The sequence below is a fragment of the Neurospora crassa genome, linkage group V (genome assembly GCF_000182925.2).
Source record: "Neurospora crassa OR74A linkage group V, whole genome shotgun sequence".
NCBI lineage: Eukaryota > Fungi > Ascomycota > Sordariomycetes > Sordariales > Sordariaceae > Neurospora > Neurospora crassa.
Genome location: NC_026505.1, coordinates 465284 through 488017, shown reverse-complemented (window position 1 = coordinate 488017; position 22734 = coordinate 465284). Strand labels below are relative to the sequence as shown.

The window sequence follows — 22734 nt, the reverse complement described above, 5'->3', positions numbered from 1 at the left end:
GCACCGAGCACCCCTACCTAGCAAGTTGACGTTACAGCCCAGCGGCACAAATGGAAGCTCGGCCGAAGGGGTCAAAGCGCAACTGTCTCTCCCCTGTCTATACCTAGGTAGGTACATACTTGATATCAATGATGTCTCTTGCCACATTCATCCCCTTGGTAACCAGTGATGTATCATTCTTCCCCCCTCGCATTCTTGGATGGGATCTTTTCTTTTCTTTTTTATCAATTCCAGCTGGAATGACGGGTGTTTTAGGCCCAGCATTGCTGAAGCTTGTCTAAACCCAGAAACGTCAAGTGACGACGCCATAGCACGACGATTATCGGGCATTAGATGTAGATAATGCAAAAAAGAGGCCTAGATAATGTAATGAGGAAGATATCGAGTGCTCTGCGGCGTCGGGCTAACATAGAACCAGACTGAAGCGATCCTGCCAATCAATGTCAACATGCGATAGTCCGCGATTCTCTCCCTTGGGTTCCATGTCTTGGCCTAAAAGGTGTGCTCCAACCAAACTTAACCCCTTGCTGTTGGCAAGAAGAGAAAAAATATGGAGATCAAGGGCCGAGATAGCGTAACTCTCCGAGGCAAGTCTCATACGATTCCATTGCTTCTTTCAGATGGTCAACGCAACGCAATCTTTGGTACCGCCGGACACATGTTGCAAGGTAACAGTTGTTCCACGCCGGTGTCTTCTCTATGTTTCCTGGGTCCGTCCTTTCACTCTCCATTTCACTGGCGGATTTCTGCTGTGAAATAGCTGGTGATATCCTTTTGTTGTTTCTCAGTTACTCCGATTTCAAAGCCTCTGATTCCAGATCAGGGCCAAAACGATAGACGCGGAATTACTCCGCTTTTTAAGTAGCCAGCTCGCGATTATACACAGTAATGGGCAAAGTTGATCGGCGGGTCTGTGCACCTTCCCCTCTCTTGCAAGATTCCCTTAAAATGCAAGGAAATAAGCTAGTTGGATTCCTTCAGTTGTTGTAGCAGGGGTATCTACTGTAAGACATGGCTTGTCTCAAACATTCCTGCCGAGGTATACAATCATATCACGGGCTGTATCGAAAGCTTCCGCCATGCTGCGTTGCAGTGATGGTAGAGATTCCACTATCGGATGGTGAAGGCCGAGACAGTTCGTAATCCTTGGGTCAGGGGTAAAGACCTTGCATGGTACCGAATCCCGTGGTGTCTTTCTTCAGCCTTCTTATTGGGAACGCGCCGTGGGCCAGGAAGGCTGCTTTTGATCCTCTGTGTTACTGTATCTTCCTTACCAAATCCTGTCTTGTGCTGATCCTCCTGTCAGTCCCATTGCATGAGTACGTTCTGAGCATCGGTTGCATTCCCATATTCGTTTCACTCTCATACGGCCATCATCATGCCTGCCCTCACTCAAGACCAGTCCCTCGATGTAATCATTGTTGGAGCGGGCATCGCAGGGCTGGCTGCCGGCATCTCGCTTCGCCGGGCGGGCCACAAGGTCCGCATCTTTGAGCGATCAGAGCTCAACAATGAGGTTGGCGCCGCCATTCATGTGCCTCCGAATGCCAACCGTTCCCTCGTGGCATGGGGCTTGGATCCTGTGGAGAACAAGTTCGTTACGTCCACCGGCATCGCCATTGGATCCGGAGCCACTCTTCAGCAGTTTGACTTCACCCCACTCGGTGACTGGGTTCCCAAGGTGTATGGCGGTCCTCTGTACTTTGCCCACCGAGTTGACTTGCATGAGTCCTTGAAGAAGCTGGCGATGGGCCCTGAGGGTCCGGGAAAGCCTGTCGAGTTGAGCTTGGGCGTGCAGGTTGTCGCTTATGTGGGTAATATCCAGAATGTGGAGATGAAACAGCCGGCCCCTTACGCTTCCGTCCAAGCAAGATCGTCATGTCGGGCACGGTAGCGAGAAGTCACCGAGACACGGACTGAGAAACAGCCTTATGCTAACCAATTGCCCCTATAGAACCCAGAGGAGCCATCCATCACCCTTAGCTCAGGCCTGGTGAAGAAGGCGGACCTTGTGGTTGCGGCAGATGGAGTCCATTCCATTGCTGTTGAGACCATCCTTGGATATGCCAACAAGCCAGAGCCTCAAGCGCTCTACAATGGATGTTACCGCTTCCTCATCCCGGCTGCTGACCTAGATGCCGACGAGGAGACTGCGTGGTGGAACAAGAATGGCGAGAGCGAGGGGCTTATGAGGATCTATACCGCTAGCAAGTTCGGCAATCGCTTCATCTCGTATCCATGCCGTGGTGGTGAGGTCTGGAACTGTGTTGGCATGTTCCACGATGACGAGTTGGAAGGCGCCACCAAGGAGGATTGGCAGACACCTGTCGATAAGTCCCACTTGCTCAAGTCCTTTTCCGACTTCCATCCCTCCCTCCAGGCCGTACTAAAGTATGTCATCACCCTCTCGTTCCTCCGATGTTGTATTGCTAATGTGATCTTCCGTGGTGCAGCAAAGCGAGCGAAGTAAAGCGCTGGCCTCTTCTCTATCGTGGCCCCGTGCCCACCTGGACCAAAGGGAAGATGGTCATCATCGGAGACGCAGCCCATCCCATGTTGCCGCACCAAGGCCAAGGTGGCGCACAGGGTATTGAAGACGGCATTGCCCTTGGTATCTCGTTAAGTGGTGCCACATCTGAGGATATCCAGGAGAGGCTAGCCATCTTTGAGAAGGCCAGGAGGCACAGGGCAAGCGCTATCCAGGTGATGAGCAACGCCGGAGTGGACCAAGCTGAAAGAGTGGCTAGAGAGGTGGCACAATACGTTAGCGTTCCTCTGGGTATGTTCGCATTGCAAGAGATGGTACCTCAAAGACAAGATGCTGACCTTGATTCTATCGCAGATTCCCAGGCCAAGTTCGCCGAGTACAATTGGGGCCACGATGTTGTCGACACCACAATCCAGCTGCTTCGGGGGTCCGTGGATGCCAAGTTTGAGCTTCCGGAAGGATTCTTCAAGGGGAAGCCATTCTCGCCGCAGAATGCGCCCAAGTATGCGTAGGCGGCGGCCACATAACAGAGGATAGAGGGGTGGTTGGGTCTAGACATTGAGTGTAACAAAGCAATCCAGCACTTGTACATGGGCATTTTGAGAAGCTGATCGCATAATGATTGATTTGGTTTCAGAGAAAATGGAGAGATGCCTGGCGATGTGATGTCGTGAAATGGATGAAGGGAAAGATTGCAAACGGGAAGCGGGCACCCGTCCCATGTCCATTCCCACCTCTTTCAGCACTCGACCTTAACAATTATTGCTAACAAGCTCTGCCCTGCCATTGTGATCGCCCGAACGGCGGACGAACATATGGCGGGCCCGGGTGACGGGAGATCCCCGCACCATTCGGTCCCGAACACTTCGTCCCGTCAGGTCTTCAGTGGCCGCCGGGGCCCGCGCGGGGCAAGCGGGGCAAACGGACCGCCTGTGACACCGTCCAAACTGCCGGAGACTGCTGTCGATCCGGAACAAGACTGCCGGATTTCCTTCATCTTATTCCCGAAAGCAACCAAACAAAAACAATATTCATTTGATTTTTCAGAAAGAGAAATTCTTTTCCATTACATCAGTGTCACCACCGCCATCCTGTATGCGCCCCGCATTGCGTCATTTTCAGCAGTAGTACCTTTTTAAACCAACAGAGGCAGTCTCACTGCAGCGCCTGTCACCACCAGCGACATTGACATCACCACTCAAGCCGTTCCGCGTAAACAGCAACCACCACCAAGTCAGAAGAACCCTCTCAACAACAACCATCATCATTATGTCCGCCGCCACCCCGCTCAAAATTGGCTTCGTGCCCGAGCACTTCTCCACCCCCATCCACTTTGCCCAAAAGCACTATGGTCTCTCCGCCGAACTCATCCCCTTCCCCTCCGGCACCGGGCACATGATCACCTCCCTGCGCTCGGGCGAGATCGACGTCGCCGTCGGCCTGACCGAAGGCTGGGTCGCCGGACTCGGCAAGGACCCCTCCACCACGCAGGACGCCTCCTTCGGCACCGACGGCGGCTACCGTCTGGTCGGCACCTACGTCGAAACCCCTCTGTGCTGGGCCATTTCGACGGGCGCCGACCGGCCCGAGATCCAGTCGGTCGACTCGCTCAAGGGCGGCAAGATTGGTGTCTCGCGGATCGGATCGGGCAGTTACGTGATGGGCTACGTGCTGGCTGACCAGCGCGACTGGCTGGTGCCGACGACGGCGGTGGGCACGGACCTGGAGACGGCTTCCCCGTTCAGCGACTTTGTGGTGCTCAACACGTTCAAGAACCTGCGGGACGCGGTCAATTCCGGGGAGGCGGATTTCTTCATGTGGGAGCACTTTACCAGCAAGAAGTACTATGACAGCGGCGAGATCAGACGCGTGGGCGAGATTTACACGCCCTGGAGCAGCTGGAAGATTGTCGCTTCTACCCAGCTGTTTGACGAGCAAAAGAAGCTGGACGAGCGTGTCGAGGAGGCCATGGAGAAGATCAACGAGGGTATCAAGCACTTTGAGGAGCACCAGGATGAGGCGGTCAAGTATATCAGCACGGAGCTGGATTACTCGGAGGAGGATGCGCGGGAGTGGTTGAAGACGGTCAAGTTCCCCAAGAAGGTGCAGGGTGTTGATCAGGCGGTGATTGACAAGACTGTGAACATTTTGAGGAAGGCGGGTGTGTTGACGGAGGGACGGGGCATGAAGCCTGAGGAGATGATTGCCAAGACGAGGTAGAGGTGATGATGGACACTCGTTGGTTAGGTGGATTCGCTTCGTCAGCCAACCGACTCTCCCCGTAATGAATGATTTAGGACATGATAGACAAAATGCGTTGCTTTCGGAATCAATGGTGCTCGGTGTCGTGATCAGGGATGTCAGATGGATTTTTCTAGCAGTTTTGACAACTACTATCATTGTTGTTGATCATTCTTTGATTGACACCTCTTATCGTGTGGTTGTTGGCGCGACATCTGAGTGCATCCAAAGCGGAGTCAGTACGCACTAGTCCCATATAACCGCACTCACTTAGCACTATCATCATCGTATGGGCTAATGGTCTAGTGGTATGATTTCTGTTTTGCAATGCCTTCATTGAAAATACAGACGGTCCCGCGTTCAATCCGCGGTTAGTCCAATCTTTTTTCTTCTTTTTGTTTCGTGTTGTTTTGTTCCTCGACGTTCGGTGATGCTGGGAGATGTTCTTTTTGCTTTTTTGTTGTTTCTCAAGGGACCCCGGACTTTGATGTGCACCTTTCTCTGTCTTGTTGATGATGAGAACCGCAAGTCCCAGGCAGACAATGGTGCAGGTAGCACAAGACAAGTTGAATAGAGGTACGATAAACCAGAGTCATTGGAGGTAAGGTATTATTCTAGACTCCCACTATCATGTGCAGTTTCTTATCAATGCGACATCTGAATTGTAGTCACAGTAAAGTTCAATCTGGTACCTATAGGATGTTGACGAGTGCAGGAAATCTAAATGGATTACTATCGTCCATGTACGGTGATACTAACCAAATGGTAGCGAACAGCATCAATATCGAATTCGACGAACATCAACAAAGTAACGAAAGGGACAAACCGTGAACGAGCGTATTACCACGCACCAGCGTACAATCTGACACCGAGAACACGAACCGAAAAGACAAAAGAAAGACGAAAACAGAATGCGCCATTGCAGGTTCGTTGGTGAGATGATTCCAACAGCGAGAAAAGTACCGTCACTTGGGAAGGAGCAAAGTGAACGATGCCCGCACTTGCTCACTTTGGTAAGTACTTTGCACGCACAAAAGGGCAGGAAGGAAGGAATGCACTTGCTTGTTTTGCACATCATGATCTACAAACTGAGTGTAAAACCACCAACATGCACCAAAAAAACCACCATCCACGCCCAATTCAACCGAAACAAAAAGAAAAACATCGAGAACAACCAAAAAAGAATCATTTTGACGTCAATAACATCAGGAAAAAAGGCCTAAAAAAAGAAAAATCAAACGACACCTGCAGGATTCGAACCTGCGCGACCTAAGTCACAGCCTCGCATATGACGTAATAGCAGGGCTGCGCGTTAACCACTCCGCCAAAGTGTCTAGTGCTTATTGTTGAAAGAATGTCTTTGAAACCTAGCATATATACCTACTCTCAATGAGTAACACCAAAAAAGACTTTCAGTGCGCAGGACGCTGTCCCTGTCGACGTGGGCTCATACTAGTTGAACGAAGGGCCACAATGCGTGCGCTTCATAAACGATATGACCGTATAGCCTCAGAACAGCTGTTCCGGACTTACTACTAGCCGCTTGATGTGGGTGTGGCCGTTTGATTCGGACGGTCAAGACCATTGTAAAGTGTTGCGCCGGTTACCGACTCACCGACTCACCGACTCACCGACTCACCGACTCACCGACTCACCGACTCACCGATACACCGATACAGCATACATACAACCAACTTGTTGACCCGAAATCATCGAACTTGAAAACATCAACTTCTCTTAGTCTCCATACTACAATTGCTTCACTTCATTCGGATCTTCAACATGACCACACAATCTAGTACATGAACATTGTCACACGAGTACCTCTACACTACCATCTATACCTACAGGTATTTATTCCTCCACATATAGGTAGTTTATCTGGGACAACCTAACTCGGAGGTGATGATACCTACCTACCTACCTACCTAGTATATCACGAATAGGTAGGTACTTAGGTAAATACCTAACCAGTGAAAGAACTACCAAGTATTATATAGTATGTAGTGTAGAAGTGCCCAACTGCCAAACTGCCCCCGGACCTACATAGGTACCTACCTCTCCTATTCCATACGTACCTACCTACCTAGGTAGGTAGCTTTTCTATTCTCCTCCTACATACCCTAGGTACTCAACACAATACTCAAGCCTCACTACAACCCTTACGCCGCAGTACATAGCCATACATACGGTAAATACAATTTAAATGCCTGTAGGAGACGGGAGTTTCATCAAGACCCCTTTCGTCAAGTGCTTACTAACCGACTGACTAACTAACTGACTGACTGCTCTCTTCTACAAAAGTCCTAGCCTCCAAGATCCTACCTTAGCCTCCAAGTATGACAAACTTGGTGATATGGAAAGACATACCTCTAGACCATTACAAAGATGAAGAACAGATGCCTGGTCTTAATCATACGGTTCTGAAGACCGGTACCTAGACGTAAGCCGTAATTACCCGCCACACACTCCCGACTCAGTCAGCGCGGGCGACATCCATCAATGTCGGCGTTGTTATACAATGAACCAATTCCAGCCTTATAGTTCAGTAGGAAAGTGTGGACCTCCCTTTTTGTTTTGGATCTAAGCAACTATGGAAGTACAAAGCTCGTGAAACACGTAACCAGCGTTGCGCCCTGTCAGTAACACTATCCGCGTACCTCTCAATCTTGCACAACAAATTCACAACCGGAACGAGAGCAGACTGAAATTCAAGATGAACATCGTGTATTACCCTTTACCTTCATTTCTGTATCACCAAGAAAAACTGCTCACCAACACCAGACCATCGCCTAGTCCAACAAGCCAACCAGCCCAGCCGAGCCGAGCCGCCTCTAACAAACAACGACAACAAAACCTAAACTCCAATCCCACCCAACCAACCCAGTAATAATGCACACATGTATAGAATAACCCTCCATTACCTTTCCTTCACCATCTTCCCCCATATTATATATCCCCCCCTTTTCCCAGTTTTCCTATCCCCAACCGGGCACTACCTCCTCGCCGCCGTCGTCCCAGGACTAGCAACCCCCAACCCCTCCCCCTCATTCTTCAACAAATTCCTCCTCGCCGCAACCTCATCATCATCCTCCTCATCACTCATCAACCCCTCCAACTCAAACTCGCCTGCATCACGCAACTGCTGCTGCTGCTGAGCCACGGGATTGGTGCTAGTAGCCCGTCCATTCAACCGGATTGCGCCGTTTCCATGCTGCGCAGAAGTATTCTTGTTGAGGCCATCGGCATTGGCACCGCGGTCGTACAGATGGATGAGGATATTGACAAAGAGGAAGAGAATAAACGCCATCGAGTAGATAATGAGGACGTAAGCGACGTGGTCGATTCCCGAGCCGGCGACGAGAGCCATTTGTTCTTCGGTGGCGCTCATGAAGAGGAAGCCGGATGCGTAGAGGAGCTGCGCGTGGCACACACACATATTAGCAATCTCATTCATTCATTGATTGATTGATGAGAAGGAGGGAAGTGAAAAAAAAAAAGGGAGGGAAAACTCACAAAAACAGGAACATATTGAAAACTGTGCGTCTCATATCCCTGGTCCGACACCGCCGGCTTATCCTTGAGAATAAACGAAATCTCAATGATGCGCGTCAGACCGGCGCCCATCAGACTATACCCAAACATCTTGTGCGTCATGGCGCTAATCATGAGTTCCTGCGGGTGCGCAGACATGGCCCAGCCCGTCATCAACAAGACAAAGCCCGGGATAAAGTTGCGTTTAGGCGTGCCATCTCGGTTCTTGCTCAGCCAAATACCAGCCAGACCGGCAGCCCACCAGATGACCCCCATGGTGGTGTGCTGCCAATCGTTGCGGACCCAGGCCGTGCCCCACCGGTGCTCGGTGAAAGTGTTGACGCAGCCCCAGGCGGCAATGACGGCGCTGTCGAAGAATTCCTGGCTGCGGCCGGTGCGGCGCAACCACAGTTGACCGACCAAAAGGACAATAGTCAAGAGAACACCGTAGGCGATAAAGGCGCTGCCCATGATAAAGTGGGCAAGACACTGACCGAGATGGTCGCCCTGGCAGAAGCCGAGAGCGGTGATTCCGCCAAACACCATCTGGACCCAGGCGGCGAGGGGGAAGGCCTTGCCGTTGATGCTGTGGAGGATGCGGAAGAAGGGGCGGATGCGGCCTTGGAAGCCCTTTTCGAGGTGCAGCTTCAGGTAGACGCCGAGCACGACCTGGGCGAGCATCATAAGAAACAAAATGTTGGCGAAGCTGGCGTGGACATTGTTGGAGACGAATTGTCTGCCCTTGTGCAGGTGGCCGAGTGCGTATCCGAGGAGGGCGAGGGCGGTCGCGAGGACTTGGAGAGGGACGTGCCAGCGGCTTTTGACAATCTGTTGGGTAGGTAGTCTCCCGTTAGCCCTTTTGTTCCGCCTCCATTTCTAGGTATGTTCCTGGAATCCATGCTTACCCCCAACACCATGCCCGTGGGAAACAGGATGCCAAAGACAAACGTCTGCAGAAAAATGTGAAGCCATAGTGTCGTATCGAGTGGCTCGACCGAGATGGTCGCGCCCTCGGGGATCTGATCTTCGTGGTGGTCGTGACCGGACGCCATCGGGATGAATGCAGCCGCCAGGACTGCTGTAGCTGCCGTTGTTGTGATGTAGGAGGGAACTCGAGGTACTTTGAACGACAACGACGAAGAAGAAGAGCCGCAGCCGCCGCCGCCGCCGCCGTCGGCCGGGTGGTTGCCGAGAGTCATGGCGCGTGTTTCGGATTCTGTTGTGTGAAACGCTGTACCCTGCGCAACAGTGGCGTAATGGTCGGTCGGTCGCAAATCAGTAGTGTAGTAGTTCGTTGGTCGAGATCGGACGAGGCAAGCCCGTGTTTCGTAACTCTTGGGGATGGGACGACACGGTAGTATCGAGGTAGGTACTCTATACAGCACAGTAATGCGACAAGGAACGATGACAACCCAGCCCAGCACAAGCTAATGTGCTGTTACTATCAATACACGATTGCGACACGGACTGACGGAATCGACAACCGGTGGATGACTGGAGTTGGAGCGGCGGGACGAAAGGGAGGCGCGTCCGAAAGGGATGAAGAATTGATACTAAAAAACACCGAAAAGAATGGAATTTCAATTAAATTGGCGGAGCTGCTGACGTGGGAACCGAAAACCGAACCTGAACCATCATCACGGCGGGAGGGCGCGGGCGCGGGCATGTCGGAACGAAGCTCCAGCGAGCGAACAAAACCCGCTCAGCCCCGCCCGCCAATTCAGGCCCGCCTTGGCTGCTCTGGGCTCTGCCATGTCCGGATTCTTCTGCTGGCATTCCACTTTGATGGGCTGCCCCGGGTCGCCTTCTGATTGGTTTCCGAGCATCAAACAACCTGCACAGAACAACGAACACGAGAACTTCCACTTGCACCACTTGGCTACTAGAGGTCCATAGGTACCTGCTGTTACTGTTATTGGTCTTCTGCTGAGTAATACACTAACAACTACACTCAGGCAGTGCCGCGTAGGCCTCATTTCCTGTGTCCACCTGCCGGGCTTCCGATCATTCGTGTAACACCCCGGTCCCTTCCCTTCCTTCGTCATCAACAACCCCCCCCCACATGCCCGATAAGGTTGAAGGCGTGATACATGATTGGCCAGTTCTGGGACCTGAATTAACAATTTCTCTTGTTTTCTGTTCTCATTCATATACCTTGGCGGCTTTCGGCACTTTTTTGGTGGTGGTGGTGTTGACATCGACTCTTCTTCTCATTTATCTTCTTCTTCTTTCTTTCTTTCTTTCTTTCAAGACAAAACATAAAACATTAGGTATATTCATAACGTTCAAGAAAAAAGTTTGACATGAAACCAGCAAAACCCCATGCTGACGAAAAAACAAAAAAAAAAACACCCAAAACTCCCTTTTTCCGGAACCATACATATATGTACCCACGCGTGTATACCGTCATGTCCTCGTTTACTTAAAGAGCAGACAAACTCCTCGTCAACTCGCCCATTCCCACCTCGTTCGCACCGCTCATCTCCAATATACTCCTTCCACTCCTCCTGCTCATCCCGCTCCTCCTGCTCATTCTGCTCCTGTGACTCCTCACAGTCCTCTGCGACTTCTGCGTCCTCTCCCGCTTAAGCGCAGCTCCAGTTCCCTTCTCCAGATCCTCCCTGTTGCCTCCCTCCTCAACCTCCTCTTCGACCTCCTCCTCATCCGACTCCGCCCCGAGGTCTTCCGCCGTCAAACCACCCAGTCGAGAGCAAGGACTTCTAGCCCTGATCGCATCCGCATAGACGATGAAGGCGAATGGCACCAGACACAAAACGGCGCTGACGATAGCCAGCACCGTGATGGCCCATGCGACTCCCAAGGCAGCGAGCATGTTATCGATCGCCAGGGGAATAAGGGCACCGGCAATCGACCGAGTGGTACCGCAGGCTGCGAGGGCCGAGGCGGCAAAGTTGAGCGGGGAGTAGGCATCCGTCACGTACTGTTGTTTGTCTGTTAGCACCACCCACTGCATAGCCTATGCGCCAAAAAAGGGAAAGAAGGAAACGTACGTTAATCATGGCAGTAAAGATCATGTGGTAAGCAAACCCATACGGCACCGTCGCCACCAGGGGAACCGCCCAATGGATACTCTGTCTGCTGGTCCAGCCGAGCCAGAGCAGACTGATCACAAAGATCGGACCGCCGACGCAAGCAACGGGCAAACGCAGGTATTCGGATTTGCGATCGGCAGGACGGCGGGCCGCAAACTTGGGACCATACGAGTCGTACCAAATGATGACGAAGCAGGCAAGGATGGTTCCCAAGCCCATAGTCATAAAGGCCACGCCAGCGATGCCGGGCGAGAAGTGATAGGTGCCGCTCCAGATGGTGCCGCCGATCTTGAGCATCATGTAAAAGACGGCATAGACGAAAGCCAGGTAGAGGCATGTCAAGCCGAGGAGGAGCTCGTTGCAGAGCAACAAAATGGGTCGCGAGAGCGTGATACTCTGTCGACAGTGTATCGTCAGTCTTGACGTTTTCCAAGAAGTCAAATCACCAGGGGTAGGGTACGGGAAAACTCACAAGCTGCCTCAAAACACCCATCTTCTCTCCATCGGCATTTCCCCCGCCAGTAACCGGGGCAACATACCTCACCCCCTTTGCCTTGCCTTCAGCTTCCATCTGCTTGTTCAGCTTCTCGGCCCTAATCTTCAGCAGTTTAGGATGGAACGTCTCCGGCATCAAGGCCACCGCGCAGAATGAGACTCCAGCGAGCATCAACGCGAACCTATTCTGCCCGTTAGCAGTCGTCCTTCCTCTTTCTCTCAGTCGCTCTCCGTCTGGTAAACAGAAAAAGAAAAGACTCACCAAAAAACCCATCTCCACCCCTTACTCCTCCCCAAGAACCCGCCCAGAATCGGCGCCCCCAACGGCCCCACAAACGAACTCGCACTCCAAATCATCATCATCCTCCCCCGCATAACCTTATCCGCAAACACATCCGACACCACGCCTCCACCTACGCTGATGGGCGGCGCGCCCGCCGTGCCCGCAATCAGCCTCATTACCAAAAACAGCGCCCACGAGTTGCTCAATGCACATCCCAGTGTGGCCAAAAAGAAGATGGAGAAGCCCGTTATCAAAACGGGACGACGGCCATACGTTTCCGACAAGGGGGCGCAGATGAGCGGACCAAAGATGAAGCCGATCAGGTAGACCGAGGTGGGGAGGATCGTTTGGGGACCGGGCGTGGGGAAGTTGAATTCGAGTGCAAGAAGCGGGCTGAGGTTGGAGCAGAGGGCGGAGCCGAAGCCCGAGTTGGTCGAGGCCAGGGTTGCGGCAAGGATGATGAGGAGTTTTTTGGCCTTTTTTTGCGGTCTTGTTGTTAGTGGTTACCTTCAAGGAAAGGTTGGGAGGCAGGAACAACAGGCAAAACAAAGAGGTGGGTGAACAGGAAGAGGAGAAGGAGGAGTAAGTACCTTGGACCAGTTATGGGGATTCTCAGGGTCATTGGGAGCAAAAGTGACAACGAGTGTCGTGGGTTCGCCGGTGGATTGTCCTTCAACCACCCGGTCGAGAGCCGTTAGGCTGCTGTTGGCCGAGACTGGTGTTATTGTTTCCAAGGGGTTCTTCTTCTCGAGTGGTGTCGGCGTTGGTGTTGATGTTGGGCTGGGATCGCTCATAACGATCTCGTCTGTGATATCCTTCTCCATGGTGTTGTTCATGGAGGGTAGCTAACGGGCTCGAAAGGACCCGTAGCTTTTGAGGGTGAAGGTATGTCGAGGGCCGTTGTGGTGGAGAAAGGATATTCGAAAAACCGAAAAGTCTCAGAGGCGTATCGTCAAGTCGTGTCGTCAAGGGAAGAAGGTCATGAACGTCACCAACATCAAACACGGAGTCACTCCACACAGAAAGAAAAAAAGGTCACACCCGTGAACGAAAACCAAAGAAGGAAAAAGGGCAGACGAAACACCCGATGAGGCCTGAAGAACAAGCTCTCAGGAAAAAAAAAAGTTTGTGGTGTACGACATGGCGCTACCAACCGCCTTTTATATGACCCCCCGTGACGTTGATGACTTATACAATCCGACCACCCCCAACCCAAAAAGAAAACCCCAAAAGGGGGAACGCATGAACAAAGTCTGCAGACGCCTCTAGGCTAGGCTAGGTACCTACCACTCACCGCAAGCGGGTGTGGCGGGAGTCATCGAATCGAGACCAGGTTCACTAACAAGATTTTCAGGCACCGCTACTGCACAGAGGTTGTGTATGACAACCCCAGGAAAGGCTAGTGCAAGGACTGCAAGGCACCTCGACCCAGGCCGTTGAGAGTCTAGGCGGGAGGCGAGGCGAGAAAGACCCCCCAACTGCGGGCGGGACTGCACGGCAAGATTTCATGCCGAAGGAATTTTGGAAACGTTAAAGAAGAAGAAGAAAAGAAAAAAAATTTGCGGTTGGGCACAAATGCCCATAGGGTTGACCTTTTCCTGTCTGTCTCTGTGAATGTAGCCAAGGATGGGGAACTTGTGCCCCGGGACTACTCCAGGAGCAACTAGCGCCCTCTTCCTGACCGTAGACGGTGACGAGCGGCCCGAACCCATGTTTAGAGATACCTGCTTCTCGGCTAGACCTGGGGACTACCCCGATGATTCTTCGCCAAGAACATGAATGAGATGAACCAATGCGTGTTTCATCCTTCCTGTTGATGGTCAACTGGCCAAGTCAATAGGGTGTTACAGAAAAGCACAAACAAGACATATTCTTGAGCTCTCACTGGGAGGTTGAGCAGACAGGATCGCCACGACAACTAAAGATCACCGCTTCGCTTGAAGCGTGATAGGGAAAGAGCGGAGGGAATAAGGAACTGCTCGCTCCAGGTGGGTGACGGGTGTTCGAGGCCCCAAGGGAACGCGTCGGTTGATGTCTCACCGACAAAAAAAGTTATGTGTGGGTGATAGTGGGACGTTGTTCATGATACCCTCTACCTACCATACCTCCTATGGGGTTCACCGTCCCTTCTTCCGCTTGGATGACTCGCACGGCCAGACAGACGCTCGGGATTTTCCTACTCCGAGAATAGCATCACCAAGCAACTTCCAAACACGTAAGCCTCTAGCATTGATCGACGGCAGATGATTACGTACGTACCTGAATATCTCATGAGGCGCCAAACTGAGACTCGCGGCAATGGACAATCTTTTGCGAATTTCATCCAAACTAAAACTCATTTGCTTGGTTCGCAAAATGCCACAAGACAAGACACCAGCAGTAAGCACCATATGGTGTAGGCGCGTAGCGGTGAATCACAGTGGGGGGGGGGGGACTGAGGCCCTTGAAAGATTTCGTAAACCTTGCGCTAGCTCCCCCTGGAAAAATAGAAATAAAGAAAAGAAAAGACCTGAATGGAGGCACTAAGGTAGCTCCCCCCTAGACCACGGTCTAGAACTTTTTTTTCTCAGAGATGAGAGAACCGGGTTGAGGTTTACCCCTGGCTTGAAATTCGGGAAACACACCGATTGGACACGGAATCCACAAAAGAACCACAAAATGGAATGGTCATCTGCCCTCTCTGAAAAAAACTTGGTGACAACTTCGGTCCACATTGTCCCGGGGCACCACTGAACCACTCACGGGGATCTGGACCTATGCCGGTAATCGGAGGTTGACGGTGTGTACAAACATGGTAATGATTGTCGGGTTTTTTTTTTTAAGAGACCGCGCGGGATTGAGGTTGAAGGAAGGTGAGAAAGTTAAAGTTAGCCTGGTCATTCAGATTTCGAAGATAAGAAGGACCTGGGGTACCTCCCCGTTCTCTTCAGCGATAAAAGACAGTCGGCGATCCATCACGGTTTCCATAGGGCTGGCTGGTCAAGCAGAGGTGGGATAGGTGAAGGGTAGGAGCCAGAGAAGAGAAGGTGACGGATCGGAACTGAAGGTATCATGCTCAATCGGACATATGATTTGGTGAAGTATGATGCTTGGATGAGGCAAGTAAAGAGGCAAAAAAATGAGAATATCCAAAGAGTTGGAAGAGGTGGTTGATCTTGAAGAGGAAGAGAGAAGTGGAAGCTAGCGCCAAAGGCCTGAAGTATCGGGGGACCTGGGTTTATAGGTAGGTATGCACCGACGTCCAGTCCCGTCGTGCCCAGCTGGGGTCCCAACCAGCCATCGGCCTATCACTTTGGGAATGCCCTCAGCTCCTTCTGTGCCGTGATGGCTTGCTTCTGCTTGCATGAGACGTGCCTTCTGCCTACACAGCCTGCCTGCTTCCTTCCTTTCATGTGCAGTGGGGTAGAAAGTAGGTGTGGGGTGCAGGGCACATTCGGTTGCAGGCTGCGGCAGTCGGTCCCAATAACATCAAAGGCAACGTGAATGTGCTTTACTCTTTTGGATGTCAACTTGTCCATGAGGCTCAAGACCAATGCCAAGTAAATCCATATGCCATCAGCTAGGAATATCCACGTTGTTCGGCATACAAAAGATCCCGTAAGGCTGGGCTGGGCAGGTTGATGGGTTAGGTGAGACATACCTTTCGATTATCAGACCACCTGAGGCTTCTGTGGCGTTTTTCCCTTGTCCTCCGTCTATCCCCTGAATTATCGCACCGTGTGTGATTGGAGCAAATGTCCCTTCCAGCAAAAAAAAAAAACACAAGTTCAGTTTGGTTTATGGTTTATTCTGGTACGGTAAAATGCAAAAAATGCCACCAATGAAGACTTTAAACATGTAAACAGAAGGGGTATGAGAAACAATACGCAGAACCCCTAGAAGCCAAAAAGAAGACCAGCGCCGTCATCAAATCTCCCAGACACACCTATCCTATCCTATGCCCACTATTTCCAACGCCAGCCAAAAACATGGTTCTTCTCGCAATAAATAGCTATGCCGAGGAAATCCAAAAAAGCGGGGGTATCATCAGTTCATAATCCGTAATCGGAGAAGATGAATGCTTGATGCCATATTCGCCAGATCATCAGTGGCTTTAACGAGTACCCTTGAGGATCTCACGAGGTCCACTGCGCCACCCTCCCCCACGTCCGCACTGCCGTAGTCGCCATAACACCCACCCAGCCCAACACGGAGAAGATCTTCAAAAACTCGAGCGGATGTCTCGCGCGCACCTCCGTCTCCAAATGGCCCTCGTGACCTCCCTCCTTGGTTGCCGGACTAGGCGGGAAGCGGCCGGTGGTGAGGTACTGCTCCATCAGCGCATCCTTTTCGTACCAGCGCTCGCGCAGCCACACGTCGAATTCCTCTTGGTTTTCGAGCGGGATATCGTCTACTGCGAATCGGCGCCAGTAAAAGTTGACGGATTTGGGAGGTTGGCCGCGCAGGTAGGTGGAGGAGAGGGTAAAGAATTGGTCGCCGTACATGCCGCGGCTGGTAAGCAGGCAGAGTTAGTGAGAATTATGGAAAAAAAAAGAAAGAAAAAAAAGAAAAGAGAAAAAAAAAAGAAAAAAAAAAAAGAAAGAAAAAAAGATAACTTACGGAACGCCTTCGTAGGCAACGGTGCAGTCGTAGACATAGTCTACCGTGCCCTTCAACTCCTTTAGACAAAAGTACATTCCCGTACTGCGCGGCAGGAGGACGTGCTCCGTGTCCTTGATTCCCATCTTATCCGCCCACTTCTTGGACTTGTCTCTTCCGTTTTGCGTGCAGTTGGTTCCCTCGGGGAACAACAGGAGCCACATGGGGTTGAGATACTGTTTCCCGTCATGCGTATGTTTGGTCTTGAGCTTCCCCAGTCTGTAGGCCAGTCGCTGCTGATCGACCGACATCTTGCGCGCCATGAAGATGAACCCATAGAACATCATGCCTTGGCCCACAATGGGGAGGTACTTGAGCGACTCTTTAAGGATGATGTAGAGGTAGCCGTGCATGCGGGGCGCGTTGGCGTAGCCTACCCACCAGAGGTAGAGCCAGTCGGTGTATATCTGGTGGTTGGCGATCATGACCATGCGCTCGGGAAAGTTGAACTCGACACGGCCGTCGGGGGTCTTTTTGATCTGGCCGGCGACGGAGCCATCGCCGCTGATGCGAATGGTCGTGGGACCCCACCACTGCGTCATAGTTGTGATGGTTAGGCCAAAGGACTCTTTCGTAAGGGCCATGTAGGTGTAGTAGAGGTCGCGATTGATCCAGTACAGTGGTGCGCCGAGGAACTGGGTCGCGACGATGCTGCATTACATCGATGTCAGTCAGCTAATGAATGTGCATCCACGGCTAGCCCGTCACGGTGGACATACCCAACAGAACATGCTGTGAAGAAGATGGCCAGCGAAACACCCCTAAGAATCTGTATTAAGCGGTTATGCTTCTCCTTGCCCGATGGATGCGCATTCTGGACTGTTTTTAGCGCATCATCATTTGGTTGTACGAGCAGTCCAGCTTGGTCTGGGTTGGGGTTCGTGGAGGCATCGCCGGATGCAATGTCCGGATACGATGCATTCTGACGGAGGTCACCCATGATGGTGGTGACCGTGTGGTTAGTTGGAGACAACCTGAGTCCAGGGATCGGTAGTCGGCGTCGAGATTCGGATGATGATGGTGATGTGCCACGGTGTTGAAAGGCAGCAAGCCGGAACGACAGTGTTTGGGTGTCACCAAGGACCGAGAAATAGTTATACAAGAAGAAAAAGAGGGACGAAGTAGGTAGGTAGCCTGCGGTTGTTGTGTTGAAACCCGATCCGCGCGTGCCGGGCGGGCGCTTGTTGGAGGCTGAGTCGCAGCCTGTTGTTCGGTGATAACGAACAAGGCAAGGTGGTGGAGGGATGACCAGTCGAATACCCTAGGTACCTCGGTAGATTACGTAGGCAACCAACTAACAGCAGCAGTGGGACCAACGAATGATGGATGATGGTGAAGAGACGAAGGTGAAACAATAGCAAGGTAAACAGACAAGACAGAGAGAGGTGGAAGCAAACACTATGGTAGACACTGGGCGGCAGCAGAGGCTGGTTTTGATATAGAATAGTCTGTGTATACACGTGTTGTATGTGGAAAATAGGTGTGTAGGTAGGGACAAGGCAGAGAGAAGCTATTCTGACAGACAGACAGACATCGATCCAGGAACGTGCAACATCGGATTGGATGTTGTAACGTCGGTCGGTCGGATTGTTGACAGATGCCGCCCGACCCCGAAAAGTCCTTCCACTTCGTTCTGAGCTTCAGCTGTCGTCAGCCCAGCCACGGTCAGTCACTGCCCAGGCGTGTGTCATGCAGACAGAGAAGACTGGACCCAAGGGAAGTCGGGTCGGGTCGGGTCATGCGGAGGAAACAAGAGTCCGATAAGAAGCAACCTCCCCGGCGATAAAGGGAGCTTGGACCACACACAGTTGATTCCCAAAAAGGCTTGGCGTTATGACGGCATTTGGATTTTTGGAGTGATGGGAATGTGAGTGGGTTCCCATTGGCCCGATAGCGGCCTTCTGTTGTTCGGCTTTTGGAGGCAATCGGTTGGAGACCGGAGGAGGGTAGACAGTTGGAGACTGACGAGACATCTTCTCCATCAACATTTCCATATTTCTTCTTTTCTGCCCAAATCCATAGTCCATATCCACCCGACACCACTTAGTTGTATTACTGTACACCACCAACCAACAGGAACGACGGACTGCGATGGCTTCTTGATTTCTAATAGTGCCCCATCACCGGCACCCGAATAAACCAATACTCTCCCCACTTCATAACATATCGACCACCACCACCATCGAACAATGTCACCATGTCGAGACCCTTCTTTCTGGCTCGAGATCGCCACGTCCATTCCATCGTCGCTGCCATGGTCCCCAAACAACCACCCCGGATGACCGTCTTCCGCCTTCCGCGAGGGGGAGTTCGACACTTTTCGGTCTCTGCCGCCCGTAGAGAGATCCTCGACATCGCCGCCCTGCCCGATCGCATAGTTCCGCATTACCAACAGACAAAGGCTTCTTCCCTGCTGTCGCTCATCTGGCCCCAGCCGCCGCGCAACGTCCTGCTCATGCCCAAGCTGCATGCGCCACACGTCCTCGTTTCCGCCGCCGAGTTCGCCAAACACATCTACGCCAACTACCCCGGCCTCAACCTCGTCTTCGAAAGCCATGTCGCAAAGTCCATCCACGACCAGCTGCCCTTCCCCATCTACACGGCCGCCCCAGCCGAGGCCACCACCCTCTTCGCCAACAAGATCGACCTCGTCACCACCATGGGCGGCGACGGCACCATCTTGCGCGCTGCCAGCCTCTTCTCCATGCACCACCAGGTCCCTCCCATTCTTGGGTTCAGCATGGGCACTCTCGGCTTCCTCGGCGAGTGGAAGTTTCAGGAATACAAGCGCGCCTGGCGCGAGTGCTACATGAGCGGCTGCTCCGTCTCGGTCGAGGACCTGGTGGAACCACACACGCAAGTCGCCGCCCGCCAGGCCGCCAACGCCCACTTGACCGATCCCCACAAGGACGACGACACCTTGCAATCTCCCGCCTGGGACACCGTCCGTGGCAATGGCCAATGTATGGGCCTGAATCGCGCCTCCAAGATCCTCCTGCGCCACCGCTTGCGCGTAGGCATATACGACGCCCAAGGCCGGAATATCAATGAACAGCTCCTCCCGACATCCACAGCCGATCCGGGGGACGACATCATCTATCCTAGCCCTGTTTCTGCCCCAGGCACTGGAGAAATCACCAAAAAGGCCCCGATCCCCTACCTCCATGCCATCAACGAAGTGTCCATCGACCGTGGCGCCCATCCCCACCTCGCAATAATCGACATATACGTCAACAACCACTTCCTGACCGAAGCCGTAGCCGATGGTATCCTCATCTCGACGCCTACAGGATCCACTGCCTACTCGTTATCAGCAGGCGGGAGCATAGTCCACCCATTAGTAAAATCCCTGCTTATCACCCCCATCAGCCCGCGCTCGCTCTCTTTCCGGCCTTTGGTTTTACCGTTAAACACCAAGGTCGTCCTGAAACTCAGCAAGAGAAACAGAGGGCGAGAGTTACCCGTAAGCATAGATGGCAAGCGCCGGGTGGCAGTTAGTCACGGAATGGAAGTCCGTGTGGAAGGAGAACAGCTTGAGAAGACGATTGAGCACGGCTGGCGGGGTGGCGTACCGTGCGTTATACGGTCCAGTCCCAAAGGCGATACAGATGGGATTGCGCAGGATGACGATTCTTGGGTGGGCGGGTTGAATGAGTTGTTGAAGTTCAATTATCCTTTTGGCAGTGGTGAGCCGGAGGGGCAGCATTGAAGTCAGGTGGTTGCTGAACGTCAGAACAGATAATTCAGTGTCGGAGGAGTATGTGTCATGGCTAAAGAGCCCGAATTACCGCACAGGAGGGGGACGATTCCGTCAGATGAGGTCAGGATTACCGCGCGTGGGGAACCGCTGTGACAGGAAGGCCAATACGGGAATCAGAAAGAGCAGGTTTTACTTTCAGTACTTTGTAGCAAGCAAGCAAGCAAGCAAGCAAGCGATAGTCGAGCGTATGTTTCAAAGCACGACAATAACACAAGAATAACATTGATACCCCTTCGTTACCTTTCAAGTCTCCAGTCCCAGTTGTCATTGGCTCCAAGATGAACATCTTACGTTCTATCAGCTACACTTGTCTGGTCAGGCACAATCACGCTCCCGTCTTCTTCACTTCTGCCCGTATTGATTGTAACAGTCTTCCTTGTCCGTGGTCTGTAGCCACACTACCTACTTACCTCTTATCCCTTCCATTCTCTATATTAACCTTCACTATATCCGCATAATATCGAAAACACCAAACCCGCTCCCGGGTAGGTAGGTAGGTAGATAGAAGACATTGATCATGCCAGCAAGATTATCAGAAAACTTATCATGTAGAAAACGCAAATGCCGCTGCTCCTGGTACCTATACTTAGGTACCTACCTCTAGGTACCTTACTCATTATGCACATCAACACATCAACATGTACATAGGTAGAGAGGTACATACACCTGCACAGGCTTGTAGATAAAATGCGGACTTTCCAGCTTCCCAAGCCCCAGCCAGAAAAAGACATTAAGTCAAAGATTACTATAAAAAAAAAAAAAAAAAAAAAAAAAAAAAAAAAAAAAAAAAGAAAGAAAGTGGCGATGGAAATGCTTACCTACCCTCCAGAGGTACAACACGCCGAGAAACAAGTAGAGAGACTTCCATCCCTTGAGTGCAGCCAGTCAATACTGTAGAGCTCTCTCCACTCCTATCAGATACCTACCTCTACCTACCTCTACCTACCTACCTACACCAGCTTGACGACTGTGTCTGAGTAGTAAGGTAGGTAGGTACCTAGGTAGGTACCTTAGAGGTACCTAGGTATGGTAGTTTCCTTTTTCTTTTTTTTTTTTTTTTTTTTTTTTTTTTTCCTTTTTTTTCCTCTAGGAAACATCAGTAGAGCCTAGCTCCGTCTCAAGAGGTTGTTTATTGTCCCTGGCACTCTGAACTAGAATACCTAGATTTTGGATACCCAGATTTTTGCATACCAGATTCTACCTAGATTTTTGAAATTTTTTTAGATTTTAGATCTCAACTCTGAGACCCGGCTCAGCCCAGCTCAGCTCAGCGTTACTCGTCACTGTGTGGTTTCTTTTTTTTTTTTTTTTTTCATCTGCCTAGTACCTACTTACCTACCTAGAGGTAGGTATCTACGGCTTCCGTTCTTGATATGAGTGTCAATGGTCTTGATGGGTGTTCCTTCTATGAAGATTACAACCCTTTTACAGAGAGGAATGTACCACTGCGGGTACGCGCAACCACCATACCTATGTCTACCGCCCAGCCCAGCTCCATCTGTGTCTTGTCTCCTCTTGCTCCTTTCGTATAATGCTGTCATCAATCTCTAAACTAGTGTAAGTTTAGAGGTACCTAGGTATTTAACGATTCCGAAGCTGTCATTGATGTTCGCGAGGACCGACCAAGCGACGAGTCAAGTACCTCTAGCTTCGAGAATCCAGTACCTAGCTCACCAAATCGCAAAACGAGTATATTGTCTTTGTGTAAATCGCCAGCCAATGCCATGCCAGATAGGGCGTAGCTAATCTTCTCTGGCCGATAGATGATGATGGTCCATACCTACCTTAGGTACTTGTAATCTTTCGGGTCCACGAGTACACAACAGACAAATGACCAAACGAAGGGACGAACGAACTAGGCAGCAAGCGAACTAGGTGCCCTGGTATCCAGTCAGTTAAGTCGAACGTGCTATGTTCCTGGTACCTGTTCAGAGCAGACAGCCAGCCACACTAGGGTACTACCAGTTGCTTATCAAACCAGACCCGAGTATATCTGCCGTCGTATGTTGAAAACCTGTCCTGTTCTGTTCTGTCCTGTCACAACGACCGGATTCAACTCCGTTCTTGATGTGTCATGTCAAAGTGGATTCCAGGTTCCCGCTCTTTTTGTTGGGACAGCTGAAAAGCTGAATGAAAGGGCCTCAAATCCACACCTGAAAGCTGAAACAGTTCAGCCCCCAAAGCACATACGCGACGCGACACTGTGCCGTGCTATGCCGTGCTTGGTCACCAGCCTTCTCTT

The 22734-nt window shown here is 51.6% G+C and overlaps 6 protein-coding genes and 2 non-coding genes across 8 annotated transcripts; 4 read left to right on the top strand and 4 right to left on the bottom strand.

Annotated features, from left to right (window-relative positions):
- Positions 1-994: 994 nt before the first annotated feature.
- NCU07737 (salicylate hydroxylase) lies at positions 995-3254 on the top strand. Its single transcript, XM_953095.2, has 4 exons — positions 995-1810; positions 1955-2391; positions 2454-2779; positions 2843-3254. Exons 1-4 carry the CDS (start codon positions 1379-1381, stop codon positions 2998-3000), a joined length of 1353 nt encoding a protein of 450 aa, XP_958188.1. The 5' UTR covers positions 995-1378; the 3' UTR covers positions 3001-3254.
- Positions 3255-3409: 155 nt separating this feature from the next.
- Positions 3410-4850, top strand: NCU07738 (hypothetical protein). Its single transcript, XM_953096.2, has one exon. The coding sequence runs from the start codon at positions 3758-3760 to the stop codon at positions 4706-4708; it is 951 nt and encodes a 316-aa protein (XP_958189.1). The 5' UTR covers positions 3410-3757; the 3' UTR covers positions 4709-4850.
- Positions 4851-5020: 170 nt separating this feature from the next.
- Positions 5021-5108, top strand: NCU15077. The gene has a single exon. It is a non-coding gene; the product is annotated as a tRNA-Ala (tRNA).
- An 860-nt stretch (positions 5109-5968) lies between these two features.
- NCU15076 lies at positions 5969-6063 on the bottom strand. Its single transcript has one exon. It is a non-coding gene; the product is annotated as a tRNA-Ser (tRNA).
- Positions 6064-7441: 1378 nt separating this feature from the next.
- Positions 7442-9952, bottom strand: NCU07739 (YTP1). The gene is made up of 3 exons (XM_953097.2): positions 9169-9952; positions 8246-9091; positions 7442-8147 (listed from the first exon to the last, which is right to left on the bottom strand). Exons 1-3 carry the CDS (start codon positions 9460-9462, stop codon positions 7725-7727), a joined length of 1563 nt encoding a protein of 520 aa, XP_958190.1. The 5' UTR covers positions 9463-9952; the 3' UTR covers positions 7442-7724.
- A 733-nt stretch (positions 9953-10685) lies between these two features.
- On the bottom strand, positions 10686-12918 carry NCU07740 (hypothetical protein; the record flags this gene model as incomplete). Its single annotated transcript, XM_953098.1, has 5 exons — positions 10686-11204; positions 11275-11712; positions 11789-11993; positions 12074-12570; positions 12685-12918. The coding sequence occupies 5 exons, from the start codon at positions 12916-12918 to the stop codon at positions 10686-10688; spliced, it is 1893 nt and encodes a 630-aa protein (XP_958191.1).
- A 2929-nt stretch (positions 12919-15847) lies between these two features.
- On the bottom strand, positions 15848-18435 carry NCU07741 (1-acyl-sn-glycerol-3-phosphate acyltransferase 2). The gene is made up of 3 exons (XM_953099.2): positions 17452-18435; positions 16694-17383; positions 15848-16585 (listed from the first exon to the last, which is right to left on the bottom strand). The coding sequence occupies exons 1-3, from the start codon at positions 17670-17672 to the stop codon at positions 16210-16212; spliced, it is 1287 nt and encodes a 428-aa protein (XP_958192.1). The 5' UTR covers positions 17673-18435; the 3' UTR covers positions 15848-16209.
- Positions 18436-18708: 273 nt separating this feature from the next.
- Positions 18709-20739, top strand: NCU07742 (poly(p)/ATP NAD kinase). Its single transcript, XM_953100.3, has one exon. The coding sequence runs from the start codon at positions 18930-18932 to the stop codon at positions 20439-20441; it is 1512 nt and encodes a 503-aa protein (XP_958193.1). The 5' UTR covers positions 18709-18929; the 3' UTR covers positions 20442-20739.
- The last annotated feature ends 1995 nt before the right edge of the window (positions 20740-22734 follow it).